The sequence below is a fragment of the Cynoglossus semilaevis genome, chromosome 1 (assembly GCF_000523025.1).
Source record: "Cynoglossus semilaevis isolate Cse_v1.0 chromosome 1, Cse_v1.0, whole genome shotgun sequence".
NCBI lineage: Eukaryota > Metazoa > Chordata > Actinopteri > Pleuronectiformes > Cynoglossidae > Cynoglossus > Cynoglossus semilaevis.
Window position 1 is genome coordinate 18,628,255 of NC_024307.1, and position 27,392 is coordinate 18,655,646.

The window sequence follows — 27,392 nt, forward strand, 5'->3', positions numbered from 1 at the left end:
GGCTTGGCGGGCCACAGTTGGCCCCCGGGCCTTAAGTTTGACACATATGATATAGAATAAAGTTGATTGAATTGAACTGAACTGAGGCCAAACACGAGGTAGGTAGACAGGTGGGATACTGATACTGACATGTTGTGGTTGATCTCTTCAATAACCTGTTGACCAGGGTCAGTTTGGGACCGCCTCCCCCCCCCCGGCCTTTGAATCGTTTCCCCACTGCTTTAAATGTGGACCTTTACTGACGGTTGTGTCACAGGAAACCGTTGAACTTTAAGTACCATTTACTCTATAAATAATTTACATTATCATTTTACATATCACCAACTCATATCGTAGCTGATCAAGTATATATAGGTCAGTGGCGCCCCCTGTGTAACAGTCTGTCGTACAAACAAACTTAACGTCGTCATTCAAGGTGTTCGTAGCGTTGTCATCAGCTCGTTTATTTTCAGTCACAAATTGTGGACTTGGAAAAAAACGCCAAGTGTATTAATGTCGTTATATTCAACGTGCGGTCATGGGGATTGATTTTTATAACGGTTTGATCTCCAAGTGTTTGCCTTTAGGGTGTACTGGGAATACGCTCTGTTCTATGATGTCATACTTGGACTGCCTCAGGTCTATCCTGTTTTACACACAGTGTTTATACGTGTATATATATATACACTTCGACTGTGAGTTTTGTTTTTGAAAGGCTACGTTCCTGCACCCACACGTTAATATGCAAATAAAGAAGGACAAATCCTCCCTTCGACTTCCCCACCTAACGGCTGGTGTTAAATTTGCATGTTGTACTTCATCAGTGTACTTTAAAGTATATTCTACTACACTTCTCCAGACTCTGAGGGTGACCGTCTTCTACTGCATTATCACAACGTTTATCTTCTGGTTCCATCCTGCAGCAGTTATCACACCGGCTAACACATTTGCCTTATACACACAGGGTCCTGGGTTCGAGCCCTAAAGGAACCACATAGTTGGCGCCACCAAGGGGCAGCCTGTTGCAGCAGATCTGCAGTTAACACAATAGTTTCCCCAGTGTGGGGTCAATAAAGTTCAAATAAAAACCAACATCGGTGTAGAAAGTGTTGGTTTTTAGTGTCTACCATCTTGTTTTTCCTTGAACCATAAACCTGCTCTGGGAAGTTTCCAAACTCGTCAGTTGTATTTGACTTTATCAGTCTGCCCCAGGCGCTGGGCAAACAGAATATAATATGGTGCGTTGGCTGTGTGCCAGGGTTCGTCCAGCACATGGTCATACAACAGATTATCCAGACTGAAATGGTCCACACTGCTGGGATTTAGCATTTAGTCCTTTGAACATAATTAACACAAATTGACGACCAGACCAACAAAAAGAGTAAAAACCCATTTTGTTAGATAGTTGTTAGGCCCTGGGGGGAGAAGGAGAGGGAGAGGGCGGGGTGGAGTGGTAAACTTGGGACCTGCTCCAAATATTCAAACCAAGCAGACTTGGCAGGACCTGTGCTGTCTGAGGATGCTCTTAGGTTCTATTTGAATTGGCTCTCAGTGACGTTGTTAACGTTATCTTCATCCATTTCTATTCAGATCAGTTCTTTGTTAGTCATTTATTTTACTTCATCCAATTTGTCCTGCTACGGTTGTTGTGGGAGTTGGGGGGGGGGGGGGGAACCAAACTTGTCCAAATGATATTATTAATTTATATTATCATTATATATTTCTGCCTTTCCCCTGCAATGCCCACGTTTCCCCAATAGATGGCGTAGAAAATGATAAAAGCATTTTAGCATTTTAGCCTTTAAACATGACTTTTACGTGTCATTTACCTTAGTTCACACAAACACCTCATCTATCTGCTCCTGACCCGGCCCCCCCCCCGTTCACTTTTAGGACAATTGTCGCCCGCGAGTCAAAAAGTTTATCAAAAGAGTTCGCTCCTGGATGCGGCGACAAACAAACAAACATTTATATGAACCTGTCTACTGTATTACTGTCGTTAAAACCAGTGATTAAGTCGATGAGGTCCACGCCAAAATGGAACGCCACTTAATTCATAAAGGAACCGACTTCTTTCAACCTTGCTAATGAGTTTGTAGGAGTACCGAAGGTCATCAGTTTACGACGTCCTTGACCGATGGCGTTTTGTGGTTACATCGCCTTCTCCCATGAATCAATTAAGAAAGTCTTGTACCATCATTCCGTCGTACGGCGTTAGAACTCACCAACTACTTTGCATGGGAACTAAAAGACCGACATATGCATTCTTGTGAGTTCAAATGTACACAAATCTGTATTTTTCTCTCCTAAGGTTAAACTCGGCTGTGAGGCACCAAACTCCAAGGTGGTGAAGGTTCCAGGACCCAGCAGCAGCAGCGGCGGCGGCGGCGTCATTAACGTGACCAGTGTTCCAGCTGGTACCACGACCAGAAACGAGTGCAACCTTCTGGATTTTGAGACTTCCGACCGTCCACTGGTGGTCAACTTCGGCTCAGCCACTTGACCCCCCTTTGTCAGCCACCTGCCTGCCTTCCGGCGGTTGGTGGAGGACTTCAGTGACGTGGCCGACTTCCTGCTGGTGTACATTGATGAGGCCCACCCATCTGACGGCTGGGTGGCCCCTCCCATGGGCTCATCCTGTTTCAACGTGAGGAAGCATCAGAACCTGGAGGAGCGGCTGGGAGCGGCACGCAAACTCACTGAGCACTTCTCTCTGCCGCCACAGTGCCAGCTGGTGGCAGACTGCATGGACAACAACGCTAACGTGGCGTACGGTGTGTCTAACGAACGGGTGTGCATCGTGCAGCAAAGAAAAATTGCGTACCTCGGTGGCAAGGGGCCGTTCTTTTACAATCTGAAAGATGTGCGTCAGTGGCTGGAGCAGAGCTTTGGTAAACGGTAGGCAGGACTTGATGTTCTTAAAGGTAAAGGCGCCCAATTTTGAGGCGGTCCCTTAAAGCATGGCCAGATTTTTTTTTTACTCTGAGATGAAGTTTGTATGAATTTGTGAAAAACATGGCTGATATTGGTTGATACAGATCCACTGTTGCTTATATTTATACCTGTTATGTTTATGTGGATTTTCATATGGAAAATTCTATTTTCTATAGAAATATTTTTTTAATCATCACGCTTAACCTGCGAGATATTTTTAAACAATTCTTATTCAAATAAAAAAACATTTATAAGTCGTAAATCAAACGTTCTCAAATGTTCAGTGAAGCACAGAAGATTCAAGGTGGCTTTGGTGTAAAATATAAGTTTGATCTGGTGTGGAGAATCAGAACGGTGTCAACATTGGAACCTTCCCTGGTGTTTGCTCCAGTCTTATTGACAGTAATCTCAGTAATCAAACTCACCACAGTCCACTCCATCCCATAGGAGTGAATTTACCCTTTAGATTATTTTATTACCTTTGTCACGCACATTCTTACCACAGCTGAGTGTGTGTGTTTGCACCATGCATATTGACACAGCCCTGCTATTTCTGAGCAGCGGTTTAAGGCTTCAATCAGGTGAGGGCGTGTGCAGGCTTTGGTGTTTGGCCATGTGATTGGCCGATCACAAAAACTGTACTGAATTACTGCAATTCATCTCTTGCTAATGGCTGCCTCACTCTGCCAAGTAAAACACTCAGGAAGCACCAATCAGACGCTCTCTTTACATTCACTTTCAATATACAGTGGAACCTCGGTCTTCCAACTGAATTCCTGAAGGAGCAGCGCAAGAAATACCGCCAAAATCAGACAACAGTTCTCAGCGTGTATGTCCCAAACTCAGGCTGAGGAAAGACTGACGCCACACACACACTCAGGGATCACCTGCTGCCGCCTGATATCGTTGGCTTGTTTGGCAGCCGAGTTATGGTACGACAACCGGGGCAATTGTTGGTTAAAAAGTTTGTTTGTGAACCTGATTATTTTAAAAGGGAGGCGTTTGACAACCAAGTTTCCACTGTGTGTGTGTGTGTGTGGCGTTTGACAACTGAGTTTCCACTGTGTGTGTGTGTGTGTGTATATATGTATATATACACACACACTATATATACACACACAGACAGACAGGGAGTATTATGCTACAATGACCAGGCCCATTTTTTATAAATTCATTTGTTTGTTAGAAAAAACCCTTTTGCTACTGTTTTATTCATTTCATAGTTTGGCAGCTTTGTTCATTAGTGACATATTTTACAAAAGTTGGATTTTATTTTTATTTTAGAAAAAGAACTGTGTTGGGTGATTACAAATGTATTCTGTTAGGTTTGGAAAAGTCCCATTTAAACCACCTTGATTTAGTGATGTCAAAGGTAAAAAATGTCCCAGTTGTTCTGACAGCGGTTTTCAACCTTGGGGTCGCAACACCACATGGGGTCACCTGAATTTCATCTTAATAATTGTTAAATTATGATTAATTAGATGACTTTATGATTAAATGTTGAGTTCAAATAAGATGCAGCAAATAGACATTTCTGCGAGAAAGACAAAAAAGGTTGGAAACCACTGTATTATGACATTAACATTAGGACGTCCTTTATTTGTCCCACAATGACAAAAAGTCACATTCAATCATAATCATTGTTGGAATAGTCAGACAGATGTGTGAGTGATCATGGACTTAACATGTGAGAAATGCTGGCGTGTATTTGTAAACCGTTCTGTTCCATTTGTATATAGAAAGACCTGTGCTGATCTGATTTAATGTCATGTTGGTTACAGTTAAGGAATTCATTTTTCTCCAGGTTGTGAACATTGGCATTTTATCTGATTCCTACCCATAAATCATTATTGATTGTTTTCTAAAGTCCTTGGGTGAATATTAGGATAAATCCATTTGCACTCATTGCCCAACAAAGGATTCAAGCTTTATTTGTATATACAAATTTGATCTGCTCTGTTAGCTGCGCTCTAATTCTGGGATGTCCTGTGTCGCAAAGTTCATTTACAACTAGGGATGTCCGATATTATTCCTCCGGTAATGAAAACCAGCTAATGCAATGCCTGGGTTTCGCCAGATGATGTGTGCCCTAAAAATAGTTTTGGGGATAAACAGCTGTATATTAAAGTTAAAGTCACTAGATGGCAGCATTGTAGCTCATTTGATTCATCTTATACTCATACAGTGGTTTGTACAGATAAATAAAAAATATTATCAGGCCAATATTGGTATCGATTGATATCGGAATCGGAAATTAAGTGTTTGGACAATATCGACAAAAAGTTAATATCGGACATCCCTATCCCTACAACTGACTAAATGTGTGTTAAAGTGAAAAAGAACAGATGAATACAACATAAAAGTAGCAGATGTAGCAGTAGTCGTAGTAAGGAAGTGGTTTAGACTGTTATGCAATAGCAGGTTTTTTGGTGCAAACATGGTGACATGACAAGTAATTTGAAGGAACTACTTTCAAATTAAATTTAAAGGAGAAGCTAGTTATTCTTTATTCATCTCTCCGATCATTGTGATGTAGCTAGTTTTTTAACAAATGTGTAAAATAAATCCATGACACAGAACTAACAACCCAAAAAGGGAAAATACATTTGTCTAAAGCAACCTGCACCTTTTTAGCATCAGTGCTAATATCACTGACTAGTAATCAGTAACACTTAGATCAAAATTCCACAACCACAATTACTGCCGATATCGCCCTGCGACAATCACTCATACTTTACTTTCATACAATTAAAAAAAACCCAAGTTTATAAAAAAATATTACATTTTATTTCATCTCCATTAGAACAACTCTTTATTCTAGTGGTCTAATGAAGCCACAAATAGTATGACTCTAGTGTATGGAACACTAGAGTCAATGTGATTCAACAACTTAAATGTCAGCTCATGTCTTACACCTCATTACTTTTTAAATGATCAGTATTTAAATATTTCCTAATGCCATTGAGTTGAGTGTGGAAGGTCAGTAAAAACAGTGGACCGTGTCAGGGTTGTTGCCGGACGGGCAGACGCTTTGGTTCTGATCTTAGTTACCGAGGTGTGCAAATGAAAACCTTTGGTGAAAGAGTTCCTGACTCGGCCTCTGGTTGGATATGAACAACACCTGGTTGGTGAGGTCCTGACTAATGCATCTGCCGGTCAGCTGAAGTGAACAATCTTCATCGGTATAAATGATTTAAAAAAAAAAAAAAAAAAAAAAAAACAAAAAAAAAAACCCAAGAACACTGTCTTCTCTTTAAGCAACGTAAAGGTTTTCTCATTGCTGTCTAGTGCAATGTTTTATTTTTGTAGTGTGGAAGGAAAGAAATAAAGTTAGAATCTGCTGCAGAAACTGTTCATCACTTATTGTTTTTTTATTTTTTTATTTAACTGTACATTTGTTGCATATACAGCTATGTACATAATATATTCACATAGATTGCAAATATAGCTATATACATATATACACAAATACATAAATATACATACACATACATACACATATATACAGACTGATGAAAGTTTGCACCAATATGTATATGTATTAGAACTGTGAAAAATAAACACGCATAGCCATACATACACACACACACGCACACATATCTATAGCAGGCAGGCAAAGTGCAGCACTCGAGAAACAGCGATGATGAGGTGTAAAGAATGTATTGACCAAAGTCCAAACTTAAATTCATCTACTTCATGATCCAAGAACCAGGAAGAAACAAGGAACACACAGGGAGATCATGGAAAAGAACGCAGCACACATGAACCAGCATGAGCCTGAACAAAAATATAAGATACAAGGAGTACATACCACGACACTGACCCAGAATGGAGAACGACCTAACAAGAACTGAGTAAGAGGGAGGTACAGAAACCCTGGGCACCAGGTGACACCAGTGAGACTGATGAACACAGGATGACTGGACACAGGTGAGTGTGATGACACTGATTACACAGCAGACACAAGCAGGAGACAAGGGAGACAGACACGCCTCACGTTCTGTCTATTATTGATTCAGTTCATATACAGTTGATATATGTGATATCTATTATTTATCACTAAATGCCTTTCACGACATGAGTTTGTGTTGTCAGCACGAGGTAAAACAAAAGTATCAAACTTGTCTGTAGAGGTTCTATTCCACTACCACTACAGGGAGTGTCAGTAATCACACCTGCTCCACATGCTTGTATTTGGTCGATGACTACCCTGTGAATGTTTCTGTCCTATTTTGTACTTATTCTGTAAGTCCATAACACACTGAATGTATAGCACACAACAACATCCACAGATGAACAGCTGTATCATCCTGTGCACTGTCACCCACAGTGCACAGGATAACCGCCCTATCATAGCCCATAGCCGCCCTATTGTCCACTTCCTCTGTTAGCGTTAGAGGTGCCCTATTGTTGACCTTCAAATGTTTGGCCAGCGGTTTACTGTCCTTCCATGTCCAGGGTGTACTCCAGGTGAACATGGTCTGCTGTCCACTTCCTCTGTTAGCGTTAGAGGATAACCTAACCTGGCAACTATGTCACCTTTGGCTTTGTTGTGTTTCAATACATACACAGTGGTGTGAAAAAGTGTTTCCGTCTTCCTGTTCCCCTGAGACTCGAGTTTGAAACATGTGTTTGAAATTATTTAACAAATGTCAGTATTAGACAAAAAATAAACCTTATTGATCCCACACTGGAGGACTTGTTGTGTTAAAACCAGATCTGCTGCAACAGACCGCCCCTGGGAGACGCCGAGTATGTGGTTTCTCTGGCACTCGAATCCAGGACTTCCTGCACGTAAGGCAGATGTGTAAGCAGGCGTGATCACAGTTATACTGTGGAACCACTAAATGCTGTTTTAAATGAAAGTTTTCATTATGTAGGATTGCATTCTTTTTCACTGTATTCGTGTTTACTTGTCTGATATTTAAATCTGTCTGTGACAAACATGGAGAAAAAAGGAGAATGGGAAGAGGGCAAACACTTTCACACCACAGAAGTTTCCTGTTTTCTCAAGCTGTGCTCAAGTATTTTGAGATCATTTGCAAGTCTCTAAAAATTGACTTGAGTTCTCTATAGGAGATCTGTACAAAAGACTCTATAAGACACAGCAAGATATGTGTCACATGCATTTAACCCCCCAACCCCTGCATATACAGTGAGTCAACGTGTGTGTTGCTCTTTTTGATGATAACATATCATGAAATCATGCGATGTATTTGCCAAGTGGTAGCAAAGTTCATATTGTCCGTTTGTTTCTATCTGTGTTATTTGCGGTGGCGGTTGATCTTGAACCACAGTATCATGTTCATCACTGTGAACGTTGATATACACGGACGGCCTTTTAAACACATTCACAGCCTCCCTGTGACCTCACCTTTTCCCCCTTTATTCCAATGTACAGTTCTCAAAAACAAAGGATCCAGCCAAGGACCCAGAGAACAGTGACCTACACATAGCAGCCTTTACAGGTGGAAACACAAACACACACAAATCAATCTAATGTTGAAACTGAACCTTTCTGATGTTGTTATCCTATGTAGGCAATAAAGGAGCTATAGCATTGTCCCCCTTCACTCCCTGGGGGTAAATATATACGAGTGCAGGGAAACCTCCCATTCCACTGGCAGTCTCTCTTTTACCCCTTTGGTCTAAGACCAATGAGGAGGGTGTGTCCAGATAAGTCCAGATAATTTTTTTTTTGTTACATCGCCTCAGTAAACAGTTGCTTGACCATTGTTTGAAATAGATTTTCCCTGGGTGAGTTCACACCAGGCTGGTTTGATTGTTTGAACTAAAGCCTTCAGTCTTTTTGCCATTGAAGTAATTCATTTAGGTTGGTGTGAATGCCGTCTTTCAGTGAAGGGCTGGACGGCGCTCTACCTCAGGAGATGATGTCAGGCTGCTTTGTTGTGTGTAAACCGAGGTCTACCCGGACTTGTACATTGGAAAGACATTACCATGACTACATAAACACATGCAACACAGAGACCAGACAGTTTCCTGATCCGGGTCTTAGCTGTCCAAATAAATGCAAAGGACACTGTTGAAGAGGAGGAAAGCTCCTTGTAACTAATAAAACACAGCTGCTTTGGAAGACGGTACTTATGCTGGAGAAACCACGCCTTTGCAAAAGAGGAGAGAGCAGCTTGACAGGGCATCAGTGTCAAATGTATGAATATCTTACAAGAATACATACACAAAATAAAATAAATACATAATACAACATTAAATGGACAGTATTGTCATGTGTTCTATTGGGTTAAAAAAAATCACACGATGTATCAATATTGGTATGCCAAAAAAGAAATCGGTATCCTGACAAATTCAAAATTCAGGTGTGGCCCATCACTAGTTCCTACATAAGGCGACAAACATCCCTGGTAAAACAGAGGAGTAATGTCCCATTTGTGACTTGTTTGTAGAACTAATGATGTGTTCACGTTGTACACGAATGTCTGAATTTCCACTGTTAAACCTAGGCACGGACATATACCAGGAAACACGAAAGAAAAAACCACACCGAGTACCCATATAAAAATATAAAATAATCCATCCATCCATTTTCAACTGTTTATCTGTTACTGGGTCGTGGAGGCAGCAGTCTCCATGACCGCCACCCAAATCACACTGCACCGTACCAACCCCCCTGAACCTTCCCTGGGGTTCTACACCAATGACAGAGACGTTGCCTCTGGGCCAAAGCACCACTATAAAAATATAAAATAATGTTTATATTATATAAATAAAAGTAAAGGGATAGATATACAGTATATATCTATAGGAATACATACATATATATATATATATATTCTACCACAGTTCAGAAATCCCATCTGTATCCCTGAATGTAGTACATGATACCAGTGAATGTTAGTACCAGCAGTCGAGCCTCCACATCACTTGGAGTCTGAACAGTTTCAGTTTTCCTGGTCTGCTTGCCTGGGCCTGCTACCAAACTGGAAATTTTGGTTCTCTGTTTGCCAAAGCTTTCACCTGACTCAACCAGGGAGCAGGCAGACGAGGAGCAGCCAGTGCCGTGTCAAACTTTATTACCATATGTTGCAATAAATTGTACAAACCCATGACAGGAGATTCCCTACTTTCATTAATTATTAATCTCACCCTAGCTGTTGACCGTTCCTTTCCTGTCCTTTCCTCCAGTAACTCCTGATACCTGGCTGTGATCTCAAATCCTAATCCTACTCTCATTCATAGAAACCCTGGAGCTGGGTCGGAGTTTGACCGTCGTGAACCCTACAGACACATATTTCACCAAATCCAAACTCTCACTACAAGTTACAACAACATTATGTCACTTTCAAGCATCTGCAATTGGACGTGTCTTCTGCTCTTTGAAGTTCAAGGCTGTCTTCACGTGGTTCAGAAAAATTCAGTCAGATCCAAATGACATCTCATTTTCTTCATAACCAAAAAGTCTGGAAAACTGCTCAGATGTGTGATTACTTCCAGATTCCAGGAAAGAATAAGGTATGAAAACTAGAACCACATTAACGTGAGAATAAAACCACTGGATAAGTGACAGCATTAAATTGAAAAAAGAAAGAAAAACATTTTTGCATAAAAAACCTTTCAAATGAGCAAAGAATGATGTAAACTGCGTGTGTAGATTAAAAAAACAACAACAAAAAAACCCAAACGTATTGTCTCTGTTTCACTTGAACTAAAGGGCGTGTATTGTTGCCATAGGCAGCGTCCCATGTTTCTGTTTGGTTAGGCTACAGTACGTGCAAATGCTTCCAGCTGTGGAAGGTGTGGCGCCACCCTCTCCTAACATGTCCTGCCAAGATCCTGAAGAGGATTACAGAAGTTCCCATATTAGATCTTCACAAAGAACATAACACAGCCAATAAATTACACACTTACTTGGGACCAGAGTGACATTTAAAGACAGAAGTCAGAAACAAGTCTGTGCAGGGAGTTCCATTCATGTAATTTTAAAAAAAGGCAATGGGTCAAGAATATAGTTTAGGAAAAACACATCCAACATCTGGTATGCTATTAAAAGACTTTCCATTAGTTATTATTTCAATGTTCACCACACCTTGCAAACTGCTTAAGAAGGCTGATTGGCCACAGTCGTTATTCAGTAGAGCATATGATTGAACCATGTGCTTGATATAGAAATACATTATTTTAGTGCCATGGTTTAATTATTGTTTTTTCTGCAGCTCACCCTGTGTTGTCTCTCTTTTGCGCTCCACTCACGTACAGTAATAGTAAGACATGATATGAGAACATGTTGGTCTATTATCGCAATTATTAATTCGGATTAGAATCTCGTTATTGTTTAATACTCTTCCAAACCACTGGCCCGCTGCTCATTGTTGTGCTGCGACACATCATCCAGTGATCATCAACCATCAGAAATTGTGAAATTAACCATTTTTAATTTTAGTTAATGGGTCTGAAAACTATTTATTTACTGAAACAATGAAAGGGCAAAACAGGGCAAATAGTCTTCCACTAGGTGGCAACAAAGGACTACAGAACAAAAAAAAGCAGGGGAACTCCTGCAGGTATTTCAGGCCTGTGTTCAGCAGGGGAACTCTGGATATACCATTTGTGCATCTCTGTTTAAGTCCTGCAGGTATTTCAGGCCTGTGTTCAAGTAAACAGGCTCATGAAAGACCTTTATATTTTCTATAATAAAATATATAGACAACAATGCTATGAGGCTAATGATATGAAATGTTCACTCAATTTATATGAATATTTTTAAAAATAGGAAACAGAAAAGTTTATTGCTTACAATTCTGTGGTTATAGGTAGAATTTGTAAATCTCTTTTGTATTTATTATCTATCTATTATCTATCTTGTCAAAATATGTGATGAGATTTAATCTTGTAAGAACACGCAGAATACACAAATTCAGTGGTCTAGGTTTATACCTCCTGCATTTAGAGTTTTTATGAATCGCAAGTGTGCAAATTCTAAAGAGTTTATAGTTCTAAATTTCAGTTGCAGATTGAGTATAGAAATGACACAAAGTAGAACAAAATTCTTGTATTTGAAACCTCTCTTCCTACTCAGGTTTTACAAGGACATGCAAGGCTTTGGGTTCATGTGAACTACAAGGGTCTTTCACTGGGCTCTGGCTGACTCTGTTCACCAGGGCTGAACTTTTGTTCATTGAGATTTACTGATAAATCTGAAGAGAAAAGGCGTAGCTAGAGGGATACAGGGTATTGTAAAGAATACATTAAAGAGAGAAAGTATGAGGGATCAACCTCCCCGCACCCCCAACCTCCTACCCCCAAAACCCTGTTTTGGAACCTGAACCACCAGTTGACAACTCTATACCTTAATGATGACAGTAAGTATGTTGTATGAAAAAAAGAGGGTTTTTTTTTTCATTAGAAATTACAATACCTGTCCTTGAATGAAGTTTGTAATATTTCTAACTCCACCTCAGGGTTTTGATTCCAGCAAGAATTTTTTATTGGTAATTATTTCCACAAGATGGAAAAACAAAAACCAAAAACGATTCATTATTATTTAACATGTTAGTTAAAGAAGGAATATTAATAAAACATTTTATCTCCAGTTGTTATAGTGTCCCTACACAGGATGGTAGTCAAATGGTATTTCGGAATTTAAAAAATCTCAGTTTCTCTGTGTAAGTTGTGTGGAGGAAATGTACCACTTTCCCACATGTTCTGGTGAAAACAAGTACACAATGTTCAGCCAGACGCTCAGCATTGCTGGAGAATTACAAAGCTGGGAAGGAAGGAGATAATTAGTTACACAAATTCAAGTGCAAAGGACAAAAAAATAGAGAGAGAGAAGCATTCACACATTTACAAACCCAGTCTTCTCCAATCCCCCGGCCTTTTTTGCCTTGCAATGCCCTATTGTCTGTCTGTGCCAAATTCCTCCCTTGTCATTCTTTTTATTCCCCCTCTGCTTTTGCACTCTGTGAGACGTTCACACTCCTGGTTGTTCTAGTGAGCGCATTTAAAGTAAAGAGCCTTCAGTGTTCCACTGGCACAGGAGAGAGACTGGCGACTAAAAGACATTTTAACAAATTCAAAGGTGCTTAAAATGGCTAACAGTCAGCTGCTGTTTTAAACCTGTGTCAACTAAATACTGCTTGTTAACAAATTTTAATTATTTTAAATGTTTTTTGGGCTAAATTAGTCCAGGTAATACATTTAAACAACCAATATACTGTTCTATTGTTTGAGGATTCAGAGAACACACTGATTTACATCATCAGTATCCTAATGTTTACAGTTTACCTGAATATGTACATGTTACTTTATTGGTTGCTCTTTTACATTCTAGATTAAGGTATCCTAATGTTTACATTTTATGTTCAAACTTTACCTGAATATGTACATGTTACTTTTTTTTGGTTGCTCTTTTACATTCTAGATTAATGTAAACAATTCTTAAATTGTTAAATTTCATTTATTCCTAAATATTACTCTACTGTGTACTACTACTGACTTACACTTGGGAGTAAAGTTCCCGAAAAAACAAACCAAACAAAAGAAAGTGAATGTATCACAATCCAATGTATGGCATACAATCAACGGATGTAAACACAGCCATCTACTGTGTAAAGCAGACATAGTCTGTATAATAATGGAATAAAACTTCATTAATACATTTTTGGGCTATGGCGACATAACCATGAAAAGTCGTATGTCAAGGATGTCAGATTGATGATTGCAAATGGAACATCTGAATTATGTGGATCCCCTACAGGTACATTGGTAAAAAAAACCATTTCTGGTACAGACCTGAAACTTACAGGTGGATCGTGTTGTTTATTCCACTTAACCTACTCTGTCCTATGTTCTAAAACAAGCTATAGTAGCACCTCTGTGCTAATTAATGCTAATTTGTTTCAAAATCCACCCTCATGGCACTGACACAAAGCTCTGAAAATTTGTTTTATATCAGTTAAAAAGGAAACATTGGAGTTCAATCATCTATCAAAATATTATAGCAGCAGTCAAGGAAGTGAGCACATCATTTTTGTCTTCTATAACTGTGCTAGCGTGATAAAACAAAGTCCAGTCAGTAAAATTATATTATGCTGTTTAATATTTTGCCACAAGGTGGCTGTAGTAACATGTTGAGTACGCTATTAGGTCTCTGATTTTCAGCGTAAAACAGTTTAGTTAAGAAACAAATGTATTCTTGTGAATATGTTTAACCATAAAGAAACGTGTTTCCATGCATAATAAATGTATTACTATATTCCACATTAAATATGATGAAAATATGAATAGACAGAAGCCTTTAACTTTTAGAGTAATAGTAATGTTGTTTGTTTTGAGATTTTTTTCAGCGTGACCTCAGGTTAATGTCTCCTGCAGACTGACTGATAAGCCTCATTAAACAGTCCCACAGTTTGAGCAGCTCCATCTGCTCATTCTTAAAAACACAAACAGTAGACCGCTCCTCAGTGATTACAGGTCATCTGTGAAGCAGGGTCTGAAGGACTGTGAAACCTTCACCATCTTGCTTTTTAATTCACAATGACAAAGTTTAACTGCAAGTCAGCACACAAACCGCAAATGTAATGAAGTAAAGATGAAGAAAAGAGAGTTATCATCTTTTAATGACTAAAATTGGATAAAAAAGAAAATAAATGTTATCACAGGAAAGAAACTTAATTTCCTAAATAATTAGTCTATTTGTTACTTTCAGAGTTTTCTAGTTTTTTAACATAATATATTTAAAGGACAACTGAAATAAATCTAAATAAACAAGTGTAGTAAGTAGAGATATCCGATATCATGGTTTCGTAAGGTCCAGTAAGTGTACAATTGGAACAATAAACTCTCAAAGGCCTAAATACACAATATAAGATTTATTTTCATTGACGTAACTCAGAAAGCAGAGCAACTCAGTCTGAAAACCAAATGTAGAGGTGCCTCAGATTATTGGTACAGCCTGTAGCAAAAGCAGTAAACTGTGAACATGTCCTACTCCCTTAGACCAATCATAGCGCTGTCCATAAATAAAATAACATTTGACAATTACTTAAGAGCAAAAGATTTAACAGAACCAAGCTTTTAAATGATTGTCTTTGATTTGTCGCATCTTTAAATAATTTCCTTTTAAAAGACTTGGGAAACAAAATAATCCCACGACAACACAGAAGCTGAACTGTGGTACCGACAAACCCACACATTTAACATTAGCCTTAGGAGCGTATCGCTGTTGAAATAAAAATTCCTTAAGCTTTATCTGTGACTTCTTCCACCTCACCTTCCACATCCAGCGGCTTTTTAAATCACCGGGGTGAAGACGTTCATCTCGTGCTTTCTATTTCATATGTAACCGGCGTATCTAGGTGACGATGCCGTCTGATTAGATTGGCATTAGCAGGTTCGATGAGTAGCCGTTAGCATACCACACCCGAGCCCCGCGCCGCCGTCTTTGCTCGAGGTACGTCTCGTGCCCCATGGCTATTGTTCACCACAGAGAAGCAGAAACGTCCCCACAAGAGCTGATTTTAAATATTTTCTAACCTCTTCACATCACTGAAACTACCCAAATTTACGTGTCCTGGCGTTCTTCGTGTACATTTGTTTGTAAACGGTTCGTACCTGCCCCAGGATTGGAGTGTGGCTACTGCGTTTCTACGTACTCGTTGCGTGACAACATGAACAGTGACGAATTATGTCACAGCACTGGAGCTGAAGGCCATCAGTTGACATATTCACCACAACATGTTATAAAGAAATGATGAATGTTACCTTAAAGAATGACGAGAGACGCTGTGTAAGTTTTGTTTGAGAAGGGGACAACTGAAGGATGAGTGACGGTGGTTTTCAAATGGAATGAAAATGTTAACACAGGAAGAGAGAAGAACATATGGTAACATAAAAGAATGGCTTGGCTGGTGTCTTTTTGGGACTGAGAAAATAAGACCAAGTCAGATGGTGGTGGAATGGGGGAGTACAGAAAAAATATATCTCTGAGAAGGTAGCAAAGGAAACATGCTGAGGTTTAAATAATAGTGAGTAAACAGAGTGCACTGAACGGGTAGAATTTGCACTGTAAAAAGTTGAGAAAAGAGAAAGCAAGATGGAGGAAGGATGGAGAATGAAGTGAATCGTTGAGAAGGAAGTGTCAGCAGCTTTGAGGACAAAGACTGGACGGACAGTTGATCCAGATGCTGTACCTGTGGAGGCATGAAAGTGTAAGAGAACCTTTTGTCATACATAATACTGCAGAGTGAGGGGCTGCACAGGTACAGTACAGATTATAAAACCAAGTCTGATGTTTTGAGCTGTTAAAGTTACAGATTTACATAGTTAAATAGCCAAACAAAACCAACATTAAACAGAGATGTTGACGCTTAACTAAACTAATTCAGATTAGCAGGCAACAGTTCGGTTTCATGCCCAGAACTATTATTTTAGATGCTTCTCTTATTTTGACAGAAAATTTTAAAGCAAGCCAGAAGAGGAGATCCTCTGTTTTCTTTGGAATCTGCAAGAAGGAAATATAAGAGTTTCCTGAGGGGACATATGGTTAGGAGAGGCAGACAAGTATGTGAGGGTGGTGCAAGACAGTTCTTAGGAGTGATGTATTAGTGGTTGGGGTAACTTTAGGGAACAAGTCATTATGTTTTAACTGATGATGGGCAGGTTAATTAATGAGACCAGACAAGTGGCTCCATGATGCTGTTATCTGTGAGGCTAAAGAGAACCTGAAAGGTCATAGTTTAAATTAGAGAGGAGGGCAATGCAAAGCCAATCATGTTTACGACAATGAGAATAGGGAGGGCGTAGAAACAAGGGTGCTGGCAGAGTGTAATGGTTAGAGATGAGTGATAGGCAATATGTGTGCGGCAGGCGCTGAGGAGAGATATTGGATCTATTGGATGACTAGATGGGGGATGGAGCTGTCAAGCAAGAGTGAAAAGGGCAGAATTTGAGTACATATTGAGAAGACATTGAAGGTGGTGAGGGTAACAGTGGAGGAGCAAAACTGGCACACTGACAAAACTCCTGAATCAAGTATCTGAAATCTTGACTAAGGAGTGAAAAAGGTGATGCCTAGTACATAGTTCAAGCAAATAATCAAAGAAATTAAGTGTTTAGAAAAATAAAGAACATTTTATTTGCCGTGACACTGATGAAAAAACAAAACAGCTGCAACTTAAAGGATGTAGACAAAATGACTGCACCAGCCATGACTGAGACAAGACAGAGAATGGTAACTCACAACGTGACATGACTGGAGGTGAGTGTTCACAACACCAATTCAAAAACTGTTGAGCATCCTCTTAGCCTTTGACTTTCAATCTTTGTCATAACTCTGACTTTATTCTTTATTCAAAAATAAATGACACTAGTGGAACTCAGAACAATAAAGCCATGATACAGAAGGAAGGGCACCTTGTATTTGTTGGACAACTGTAAGTAGTTAAATATTCATGCAACTTTAGAAACATCTGTGTTTAGATCTCTAGGCTAACAATACATTTTTATTCTTTATGAATATCAATATGATTCTCCACATTCTGATTAAAGTCTTTCTCCATGTAAATTAACAGGTAATAGATTTCATCATGTCAAATACGCTGATAAATCATATTTTCTGTATGTACAATAGAGGTACTAAAAAATTACAACTGTCATGATATATGTACAATTTTCTACCTACAAAGTACAACGGCTAGTGTGTAATAAAATATGTAAACAAATTTCTTGATTTTTTTCGACACAGCTGACTGTGACAGCAGATAAAATTCACACTTTAAACATCTGATTTATTTTTGTATACACATTTGTTAACAGTTGTAGTACTGCATTTGTTTTTCCTCCAGTCACCTCCTAGGAAAAGAAAGGATAATAGGCAATTGACCAACAAACGTTTTTCTCCAGAACAGAAAACCACCACTGGTTATGAACCAACAATAGACCTTTGCAATAAAAGATGGTGATTATTTTTTCCCGTTGGTAGCAGTTTGAAGGATACTAAATGAGGGGGATGAGTTCCGATCTGATGACAAAGAACAATTTTGGCATTAAAGAGAACATGGTCCGAGTTAAACACTCCATACTGACCTTTACCATACCTTACTGTAGAGTTAGAATCACATGCATTGTAAAACCAGTCACTTCTTAGTAACAGAACCTGCCACTTGCTCCCACAGAGTGGACACTGACTCTGCGTATGATTATGAGAATAGTTGTGGTGGAACAAAGTCAGCAGAAAAGAATCTGCCCGTAGTGATTTCCACATGTTATGCAGTATTAAGTACTTCTTTTTTTTCTTTTGGCTGTTCTTTTTTTTTCTTTTTCTTCTTTTTGCTCAAAGCAAAAAAAAAAAAGTAAGACACCACATGTGTATTATGTATAAACCATATAAATCTTATCTTTTGACACAGTAGTCCTTTTTTTAATTTTACAGTGATCATGTGCCTGGCCCCTTCATTTTAAAGCACTACATGTGGCATACATGCTGGAAATGTAGAATATTATGAGCCTTTTGCATTTAACAATTATACAAAAAGATTTTTTTTTCTTTGATGCCAAGGATCATATAGCTCTAAAAGTCACTTAGGAGAGTGGCGTAGCTGTGAAATATACCGAAATATACTGATACTGTCTCTGACCAGATAGAAGAGTGAGATCTCTAAAGTTGCTATTTATCCTCGTCTTTATGCTTACAGCTGTAAGTGTGCTTTATATTACAGTACATGTCATCAGTCCAACTACTGTGCACAGTATAAGAATATTTAAGTTCCATATTATACCATCATTTGTCAAAGCTCCTCACAAGGAAATAAATGTTCTCGTAGTGCTCTCTTTCCTTTACTCTTTGCAAGAGTGTCAGTCACACGTAGTACTCCTTATCCTTGTTTTTCTGTTTCTTGTTGCTGCCTTTCAAGCTCTGGTGTTTGTCCTTCATTACAGCGCCATTGCTCTGCACAGCTGAGTTGGTTATGTAGTTCCTGCTCTCGTCCACCTGGTAGGAGCCTTCATCTCTGTTCCTGTACTTATACATGGCATAGAGAAGGATGAGGATGCACAGGGCAGCGGCCGCCACTATTCCGATGACCATCCCGGTGGTGCTGCTAGATTCACGGACCACTTCTGAGGGCCCTGGATCTCGCCTGACGCCTGGCTCTGTGGGGGGTGCTGTGGGTATATTATGGAACATTGGGGAGGTTATTAATGGGCCCCTCAGCTTGGTGCTGTCTACTTCAAAGGATGTGGGCAATGGAAGCAACATTAAGTCGGGCTGGGGTTTTAGCTTGTGTTTATTCTGGCCGGCTTTTTTGGCCGGAGCATTGTGGAAGGTTGCGGCAGAGGCAGAGGTGGCGGTGGTGAGGCTCTGGTCGGCGGTTAGTGGTATGGTGGTAGCAGTAGTCCTATTGCTTCTGAAGATTGATGGTTTGTTTAGTCTAAAAGTCTTGGATGTCTCAGCTTTGTTGCCACCTTCAAATCCTGATGTGGACAAGGTCTTATCTGTTACCAAGTAGAAGGTCGTTAAAAATCTTCATCATCAGTAGGGGGCAGGTTAGACTTGAATGCGTTCCCAGAGCCATACCCCGATATCACCATGCCATCATCATCACAATCATCGCTGCCTCGATCCGACAAGCAAGGTACCCCCGCCTCAGTGGTCTTGGACAGGGACTCTTTGGTGGTCTCAATAATGGTGAAGAGTAGGTGGTGGGTAAGGGGAGTGGGAATGGAGGGTGCACGAGAAGCTACAGGGGTAGGGCTAATGGGTCCTTGAGTACTGGGATGACTAACTCAGCTCCTGGAGTTGGAAACAGTTAAACAGTTAGAGGACGGCAGGTGGGTTTCCCGCAATATTGTAAAAACTAAAGCTGACTCATCTAGACATAACAAATAACCATGCAAACAGAAAACAAGACGATAAACAAAAGCCTCAACTCATATACGAGCACTGCCAACATGTACAGGGGTCCTCGACTGACGTTGGAATTCTGTTCCTTTGCAGTGTAACTCACTTCCGTTCCTTCACAGTACCTATCTCACTCACCTATGCTAACGCAGTGGTGGTGTCATAAGGAAGGAAAGTAAATTTGATCTCTGCATTTTACCCATAACCAATGTGAACAATGGGCAGCTCGGGCGCCCAGGGAGCAGTGTGTGGGCACGGTTCTATGCTCAGCGAGTGGTAACTTGACAGCTGGTTAACTCAAACCTGAAACCCTCCAGACCCAAGTCAGCTTCCTTAACCACTAAGCCACCACTGCCCCAGAACAAACGTTAGAAGAGTCTGACTTTCTGACACTCTCGCATGGGAGGCATAATGAAGGGCAAAAAGTTCAGAAAAAAAATCAGAAACGAAAGAAAGCAAATGTAGCACAATCCAATGTGTGACATCTTTCGTGAATAGCATTGCGTAACAACCTATTCATCTGCTCCGTTCGCCAATTAGTTCCCGTGCAAAATAGTTGTTCAGTTTTTGGAATGATTACCAGGTCATGGACGTCGTAAACTGAGGACCCTTGTACTGTGCATATTTCTGATCTAATCTGCCTAAAGGTTTAAGATGTCTTTGGAAAGTTGTCCACATGAGATATCACTTTTTTTCTAATTTACGTTAAAATCCTCGAACTTTCCCCTATCAAAATATAAAAGAAAAGAATATAATGTCATTCAATGCAATTTTACAGCATTTTGGATATAGCAGTTAATTCTCTGCTCAGTTACTGCTAATTGGCCAATATATATAATATTCAAATGGATTCTTAGGGTTAGAATACAAATGCATCCAGTGGCATTCACAAGGGCTACTTTTCCTAACGTAAAGATAGTAAATCAAGTTAGTTTACTTATTCTTAGAATGCATTCTCACTTATTCATCAGATTATACAAAAATACTGAATTTGCCTGTATTTGTACTTGTTTTTTTATGAACTGATATTGATATTACAACCTGATTATAAGACTGCTGCTTAAATTAATAACTCCCAACTCAACGATCATCTTAAACCTTTGACTTTTCTTAAGACCATACAGATGTTGTAGTTAAACAAATTGTCTCAGAAAACCAAGCTTTTACCTTGGTAAAATTGTTCTAATTTAAAATTCTGTAGCATTAGCTTCCATAGTTAGCCTGTTTTGAAGGTAAACTTTCAAATGTATTAAAATAAGCAATGTAATACATCAGGATATGGATAACCAAATGTTTTTGTTGAAAAAATATTTGAAATAAAAATTCTAAATTCAATGTCACAATGTTCAAGAAGGTAGTTAGTCACCAATTGTCATCTTTTGGAATTGTTTGTCAAATACAGGGTTTGTTTATTCACCAAGTCCTAATTATGGAAATGGTATAAAAAGGTTTAAATAGGACTTTTTTCATTGTATGTGTTATTATTAGAAGACATAGTTGCCATAGTTTCAGAGCAGCTAGATAACCAAGAGTAATTTGTTTAACTGGTTGTAAATTTGACCTGTCATAGTGAGTGAGCGATAAAGCAGTAACCTGAATGTTGACTCTCAAGACACTTAGACAAACCCTAATAGGGTTCTCTAACAGCTGCCAGGAGAGTAAACATTTAAGTCATCGCTAGTGTGAAAAGGTTCATCAAACATTTGTATGGTCAGATCTTATACACATTTTGCATTAAAAAAAAAAAAAAAATCGAACAGACACACATCACACAAAAAGTACCAACATACAGTAAATCTACAAGCATGCACGCTCGCCAACTTAATGCTAGAATAGAACTACAAGTATGAACACACAAGCATAATAATAATTCATAAATATAATTTAAACAAATATCTTTATGTTTACAGATTGAAATCAATGATGCAGTTTGAAATATTTGAAATTCTCCCCCTGATTATTTGTGGGGTAAATTAATTATAAAAAGAAAAGTTCTTTCTACACTCAGCCAGATTATGTAAACAAGTAAAAACAAACAATCATTGACAGGCCAACATAATACGCATTTAACTGCACATTGATTGTAATTTCCTAATTATTTTAATTTAATCTATTCAACTTTCCAAACATGACAAACTGCATCTCAGAACAAACAGTTTGAGAAGAAAAAAGATTTATCGTCAACTTACATCAACAAATTGCCCGAATGTTTTAGGCATGTAAAAAAGAAATTTACAAAGCAAATGCTGTGTGAGAATGTTTGATAGCCACTTGGTACCACTGAAAATCACTTAGCCATTGTTGTAGAGTGTCCTCTATCTTAACACATGATGGTACAGGGAGGCAACAACACATACATCCACACCACATAACATAAAAAATAAACACCATAACTCTGGTTTTTCCTCATGTTTTCTTTTTCCTGGTAATCTCATTTTACAAAAGTGTATATCTACATTTCTTTTTCATTGCAATAGACTTCAATGTTATCTAAAATCTATCCATGTGTTTGCTTAATCATCATTTTGTTCTTTTGTGTATAATGGATTACGTCTTCATATTTTAGCCAACCTAAAGACAAGGGAGGAGGTGAAGAAGGGGCGGGACCTATGAACACACTGCATAGGAAATGAGGGTGATGAGGGTGACAGTGTAAGTCAGTTGCCATGTCCATGTAAAGGCAGTACGAAGCGGTCGGGCGGCACTGAAGTTTTTGGCTGTAAGGAAGGGATGGGGATATACAAACATTGAGCAATATACATGCCCGTCTACAGAAAAGAACAGAAGATATCTAACACTGACAGATCTGACAAACCCTAAACTGCAACTTCTTAGCCATGCAATTCATTTGTTTTTTGTCTTACAGTCAAAGTATTAATCTGCCAAGGTTATTTTTTTGTTCTCTTAAAGAAGACTTTAAAAAAAAATCTCAAAAGTAAATGTTAAAGAATGTCAAAAGTGATTGTGGAACTGCCTCATCTACTATTTTGTGGGTTAGTACTTAGGATGAAGAACCTGCAACTGTTTTACGCAATAGTATAACTGGTTAAGTAATACATAAAAAATATGCTTTTTCTTTTTAAATAAATATTTGCCAGGAGAGAAGAGGAGAAAATGAAACACACAAGTTAGTCAGCGAAGTAGTTCCAAATCACATGAAGTCAAATTATATCAAAAGTATTTCACACTGTTTGAATCTTATCTGACTGACAAAATACAAACCAAACATTCTTAATATGCCCAAAAATCATAGTCAGAACCAAAATGCCAGTGATCAACTGGATAAATGCAGATTATGTGACGAGTTAAACCTATCGAATGAGATATGTTAACATGAAAGAACAAAGCCATTTAAAAGTTTTGCACACACTACAACCAGATGCACACAATAGAAAACAGACACGGTAGAGAGAGGCACTCAACTCAAGGACGGGCTCCTCTCTCTAATTTGCTTCTTGATGACAAATCTTTTGATAATGTTAGTCTCAAAAATGAACCGGCCGTGCAGTCTGGGTGTACATCAGAGGGAGACGGTACTGGCTGACAATGGGTTATTATTCCTTAATTTTGGATTGGTTTAGCCATACCGCAGGATGTTGATGCATGCTTAAAGTAAGTTGCATTTAGGGAAAGTAGAAAAAAATATAGCAAACTGAGGGCAGGTAAAAGTGAGCAATGTAAGAACAAAAAGAAACAAAACAAAAAACAGCAGATGGACACTGTGTTCCAATCCCTTACTGTTACAAATTGGTTTACTAGGTTCACATGACAGTGAACTTCCAGTAAAACAGGACCTGACACTTCTTTGTGCAATAAATATGTGAATGCGAATTCAGTGTTTCCACACTCTAGAATTAATTAATAGCACAAATATAGTCAAGAAAATGTGAACCCTAAATTAAATGTCCTTATTATATGGTCAGTGTGAAATTGGGACACAGCTTGGGTTGACATCAAAGCACTGAAAGTGGAAGAAGAAGAAAAAAAGCCCACAGACAAAAAACACCAAGTTTAAATGTGTTTTCATGTACACTTCCACACTTTGGTCAAAAACCAAATGAGATTAAAGCTGATATCCATATTGATTTTAATCTAATTATATAAGTGGTACACATACTGTTAAATAAAAAATATTAATAAAGGGCACATTTGTTGTTGTGCCTCATGAATTATGTCAGAAATATTGGTGTTCTGATAAAATTAAAAGGACTAAAAATTCAAAAGGAGTTAAACATTTTTATTTTCTAAATGTAAAATTTTAAAAATATTTTTTTCTTTTAAAATGGAATTTAAGTTGAATACCAGCTATAGCCCCACTGTCTCTTTTGACGTTTTCCTATATTTTGTCAAATGCAGACTAAATGGTTTATTTTTTAATGTGGACAAAATGCAGCACAGAGCAATTCCATAAGACGGCACAATGTGGAAAGGTGTTTAAAACATTTTAGACTATTTACTAACTATAACGTTACTATTTCTGACAACGTGAGAGGTCTATCAAAATTAATACATTACTTAGATACAATCATTACTACGTTCAGAATGGTAGAACAATAAAACACTAAACACTAACTGAATTTACCTTAATATGTATTGCACCTAAACAGATCGACATCTGGACATTTAAATATGGTCACACAACCTAGTATTTTCTCACAAAATAAAGCTAAGCAAAATATAATATTTAACATTTTCCAGTTCACAAAATATAATATTTAACATTTTCCAGTTAAATAAATGAACGTTAATAATAATAATGTGTGTATTTCCGGTAAAAAAAACACACAACAAGCTTAGAATTTGCTGTGCTCCTTGATGCTACATATTTGCCGAGCATGCGCATGCGTATATGTTCCCACCCTGCACTGGATTGGCTCACAAGTTTCCCGCCCCTTACCATGACTAAAACCAAAACTTTTGGCTCACACAGTTTAAGTCGGGATATGCTTTTAATAAAGTTCTAAATAATAATAATAATAATAATAATAATAAACACTTAACGAGTCTGGTCTGCTGAAAACGGAGTGAGTGTTAACGCCTGTGTAACTTACAGGCGTTAAACTCACTCAGTCAATTCAGTCTTCAACGTTAACGTAATCACGTTTTCGGACTGTTAGAGAAAACCAAAGGGGGAAAGCATGCACTCAGGGAATACGAACTACTTATTTCCCCCCACAGTGTGGCGCTACTCTCATAAATTTAAAAAATAAATAAAGTTGACATCAGCAAATTATTGTCATTTGATTGCCCCCTATTGGCAGAAAATCTCACACTATACCTGAGAATTGTGTGGGTGACCTACCTTTCTGATACAATGTGAGCTATTGAGCATTTGTTCTACAGTTTATAGTCTATTGAATCCTTATTTGCCATCTTATGAAACCAAGCTGTTAATAAGACGCTGACAGGTTTACAACAGAGAACAGAATCACTTTTTGTCTCCAAACTGAAAGCGACTGCACTGACAACAGTGGACAGTGAGTAGGAGACGACAGTGGGTAGGAGACGACAGTGGACAATGGATAGGAATACAACAGTGGAGGAGGTGAAATGAAATTGACTCCATGACCGCCAAAACTTAACTCAAAAAGGCTGCAGAGGACACAGCCAAGATGGTGTGAATGCAAAGGGAAGGGCAAATGAAGAACTCATTCACAAAAGCATGCAAAGACATAATCAATGCTGGTAACTCAAGGTGTAATAATATCAATAATGGCAGAAAAAAAAGGACATTTTTTGCCATCCACATTTACAAAAAGATAAAACATTGGGAATGATTGATCCATAAAAATTAAATTAAGCATTTTATGTTTACAGGTTAATGTCGATGGCAAAAAATGTTAAAAATTAAATTTAGCATTTTATGTTTGCAGGTTAATGTCGATGGCAAAAAATGTTAAACAATTATTAAACTAAACTTCATGCCACACCTGGAGAAGCCTAATCACAAATGTGCTTTTTTTGTGATTGGTGTATGGACAACATGTCTGAATGATAATAAAAAACAACAACATAAAAACACAACACCCACCTAAACCAGATAGACCAGTGACTCCCAGAACAACACATAAAGCCTTAAAAGGATAGTTCAGCTATGTTTTTCATTTGGGGTAGAGGACTGACCTGTAGGTATAGTAGTTGACCCATAGGTATAGTAATTGACAGTACAGTAACAAGAACACTCTATAACCAGGATGTTTTTTTACCCACCACTTTGCAGTTAATTTTATACTATATGTACAAAGCAAAGATTAATATGCCTTTTTAATATGATATATATTAAACTAACCTGATTCCACAGGTTCCAAAATCAGAGCTAATTTATTTCTGATAACAGTAACATAAAAGTTACATTGCAGAAACGTGATTCAGAAGCAATTATCACCAGTAGACTGGTAGAAGCTGGGAACTGCACTGTCACACTATTTGACAACTCTGGGCAATACTAACAGTTAGTGTGAGTCCTAGCACAGGTGTGGGTTACTTTTGTCGATCAAATAACTGAAATACTGTTTGTGTTGGACTAGTTACAGACCAGTTCTCTTTTCGCCTCTGCTTTGAAAAACAAAATCCCCTGAAAAACATCTGAAGTCTCCCTTTAAACCACAGCATGCCATCGTCATTGTCGGAGTGATGTTAGTGTTAGAATAAGGTGAATTTCTGTGTCAACACATGACAGGATGACAGGGGCCCTGTCTTTGTCTTTCTTCACGAATCCCCATGTGGATCTCAGCACAAATTGAAACCATTTATTTCACTAACTTAGGCTTCTTTGAAAAAACTTGGGAGTGATCTTTGTTGGTAATGACCTGTTAATTATCAGCAGAAAAGCCCCAAATTCCACAGCCAGCCGATTCATTAATGTGTTAGGAGTTGACCAGACTTCAAAAATAGAAACATTATTTTTATAGAGTTTTATATTTATAAATATGGTTATTTTCATTGTCCAATTGTTTGTTTGTGACTATCCAGGGGAAATAAAAAATACTACATGTTAACTATGAAAAAACAAATCCACGAGTGTTTATGGTTATTATCATAAGAGCTACACTGTACTTCAAACACCTGTTTATGATTTAGAATGGCTGTTTGCTCTTTCTAACCAAAACCAATATGGAAATTCCCAAATTCTTTCAAACTCAGTGTTTGGATAAGTATTTCAGATTTCTTTTTCCTCCTAATATTTAGATACAAACACTTAACAGAATCACAAGTAAAAGGAAGCATGATCCTAAAAGAATAAAAAAAAGCTTGTACACAGAAATTCAATGATATCTGTTCTCTTTTATATGTGCCAACACAAGCGTCTAAAATGAGAAACCACAAATGAAAACAAAAAGAAAATGTGTCAATAAAATCAAAACGATAAAAAATCTGTTTTTTTTTTTTTTTACAAAAGACCTTTGCAAGGCAGCAAAATGGCAGGAGCAGTGGAACCAAACCTGAGCATCAGTGCAGAGAACATGGTTCACCATCATTCAGATTTTTTTCCACACTGATTACACTCACAAACCTGTATTATTCCATCCAGCAGACAAAATCTGAATGGTGACCATGTTAACCACTGAAACTACCCCATGTGCAAGTGTAGCTTATTGATGTAAAT

The 27,392-nt window shown here is 38.3% G+C and overlaps 2 protein-coding genes across 2 annotated transcripts in view; one reads left to right on the top strand and one right to left on the bottom strand.

The window, feature by feature from the left end:
• The window catches only part of dio2 (iodothyronine deiodinase 2), a 6,834-nt gene extending 2,966 nt beyond the window's left edge, over positions 1-3,868 (top strand). Inside the window, exon 2 of the mRNA XM_017038203.2 lies at positions 2,291-3,868. Coding sequence (XP_016893692.1) covers positions 2,291-2,881 — 591 coding nt within the window. The 3' untranslated portion in view covers positions 2,882-3,868. The remainder of the gene's footprint in view (positions 1-2,290) is intronic.
• A 13,331-nt stretch (positions 3,869-17,199) lies between these two features.
• The window catches only part of nrxn3a (neurexin 3a), a 95,425-nt gene continuing 85,232 nt past the window's right edge, over positions 17,200-27,392 (bottom strand). The window contains 3 exon segments of the mRNA XM_017034108.2: positions 17,200-19,404; positions 19,407-19,652; positions 19,655-19,678. Of these exon segments, the coding sequence (XP_016889597.1) occupies positions 18,746-19,404; positions 19,407-19,652; positions 19,655-19,678 (929 nt within the window). The 3' untranslated portion in view covers positions 17,200-18,745.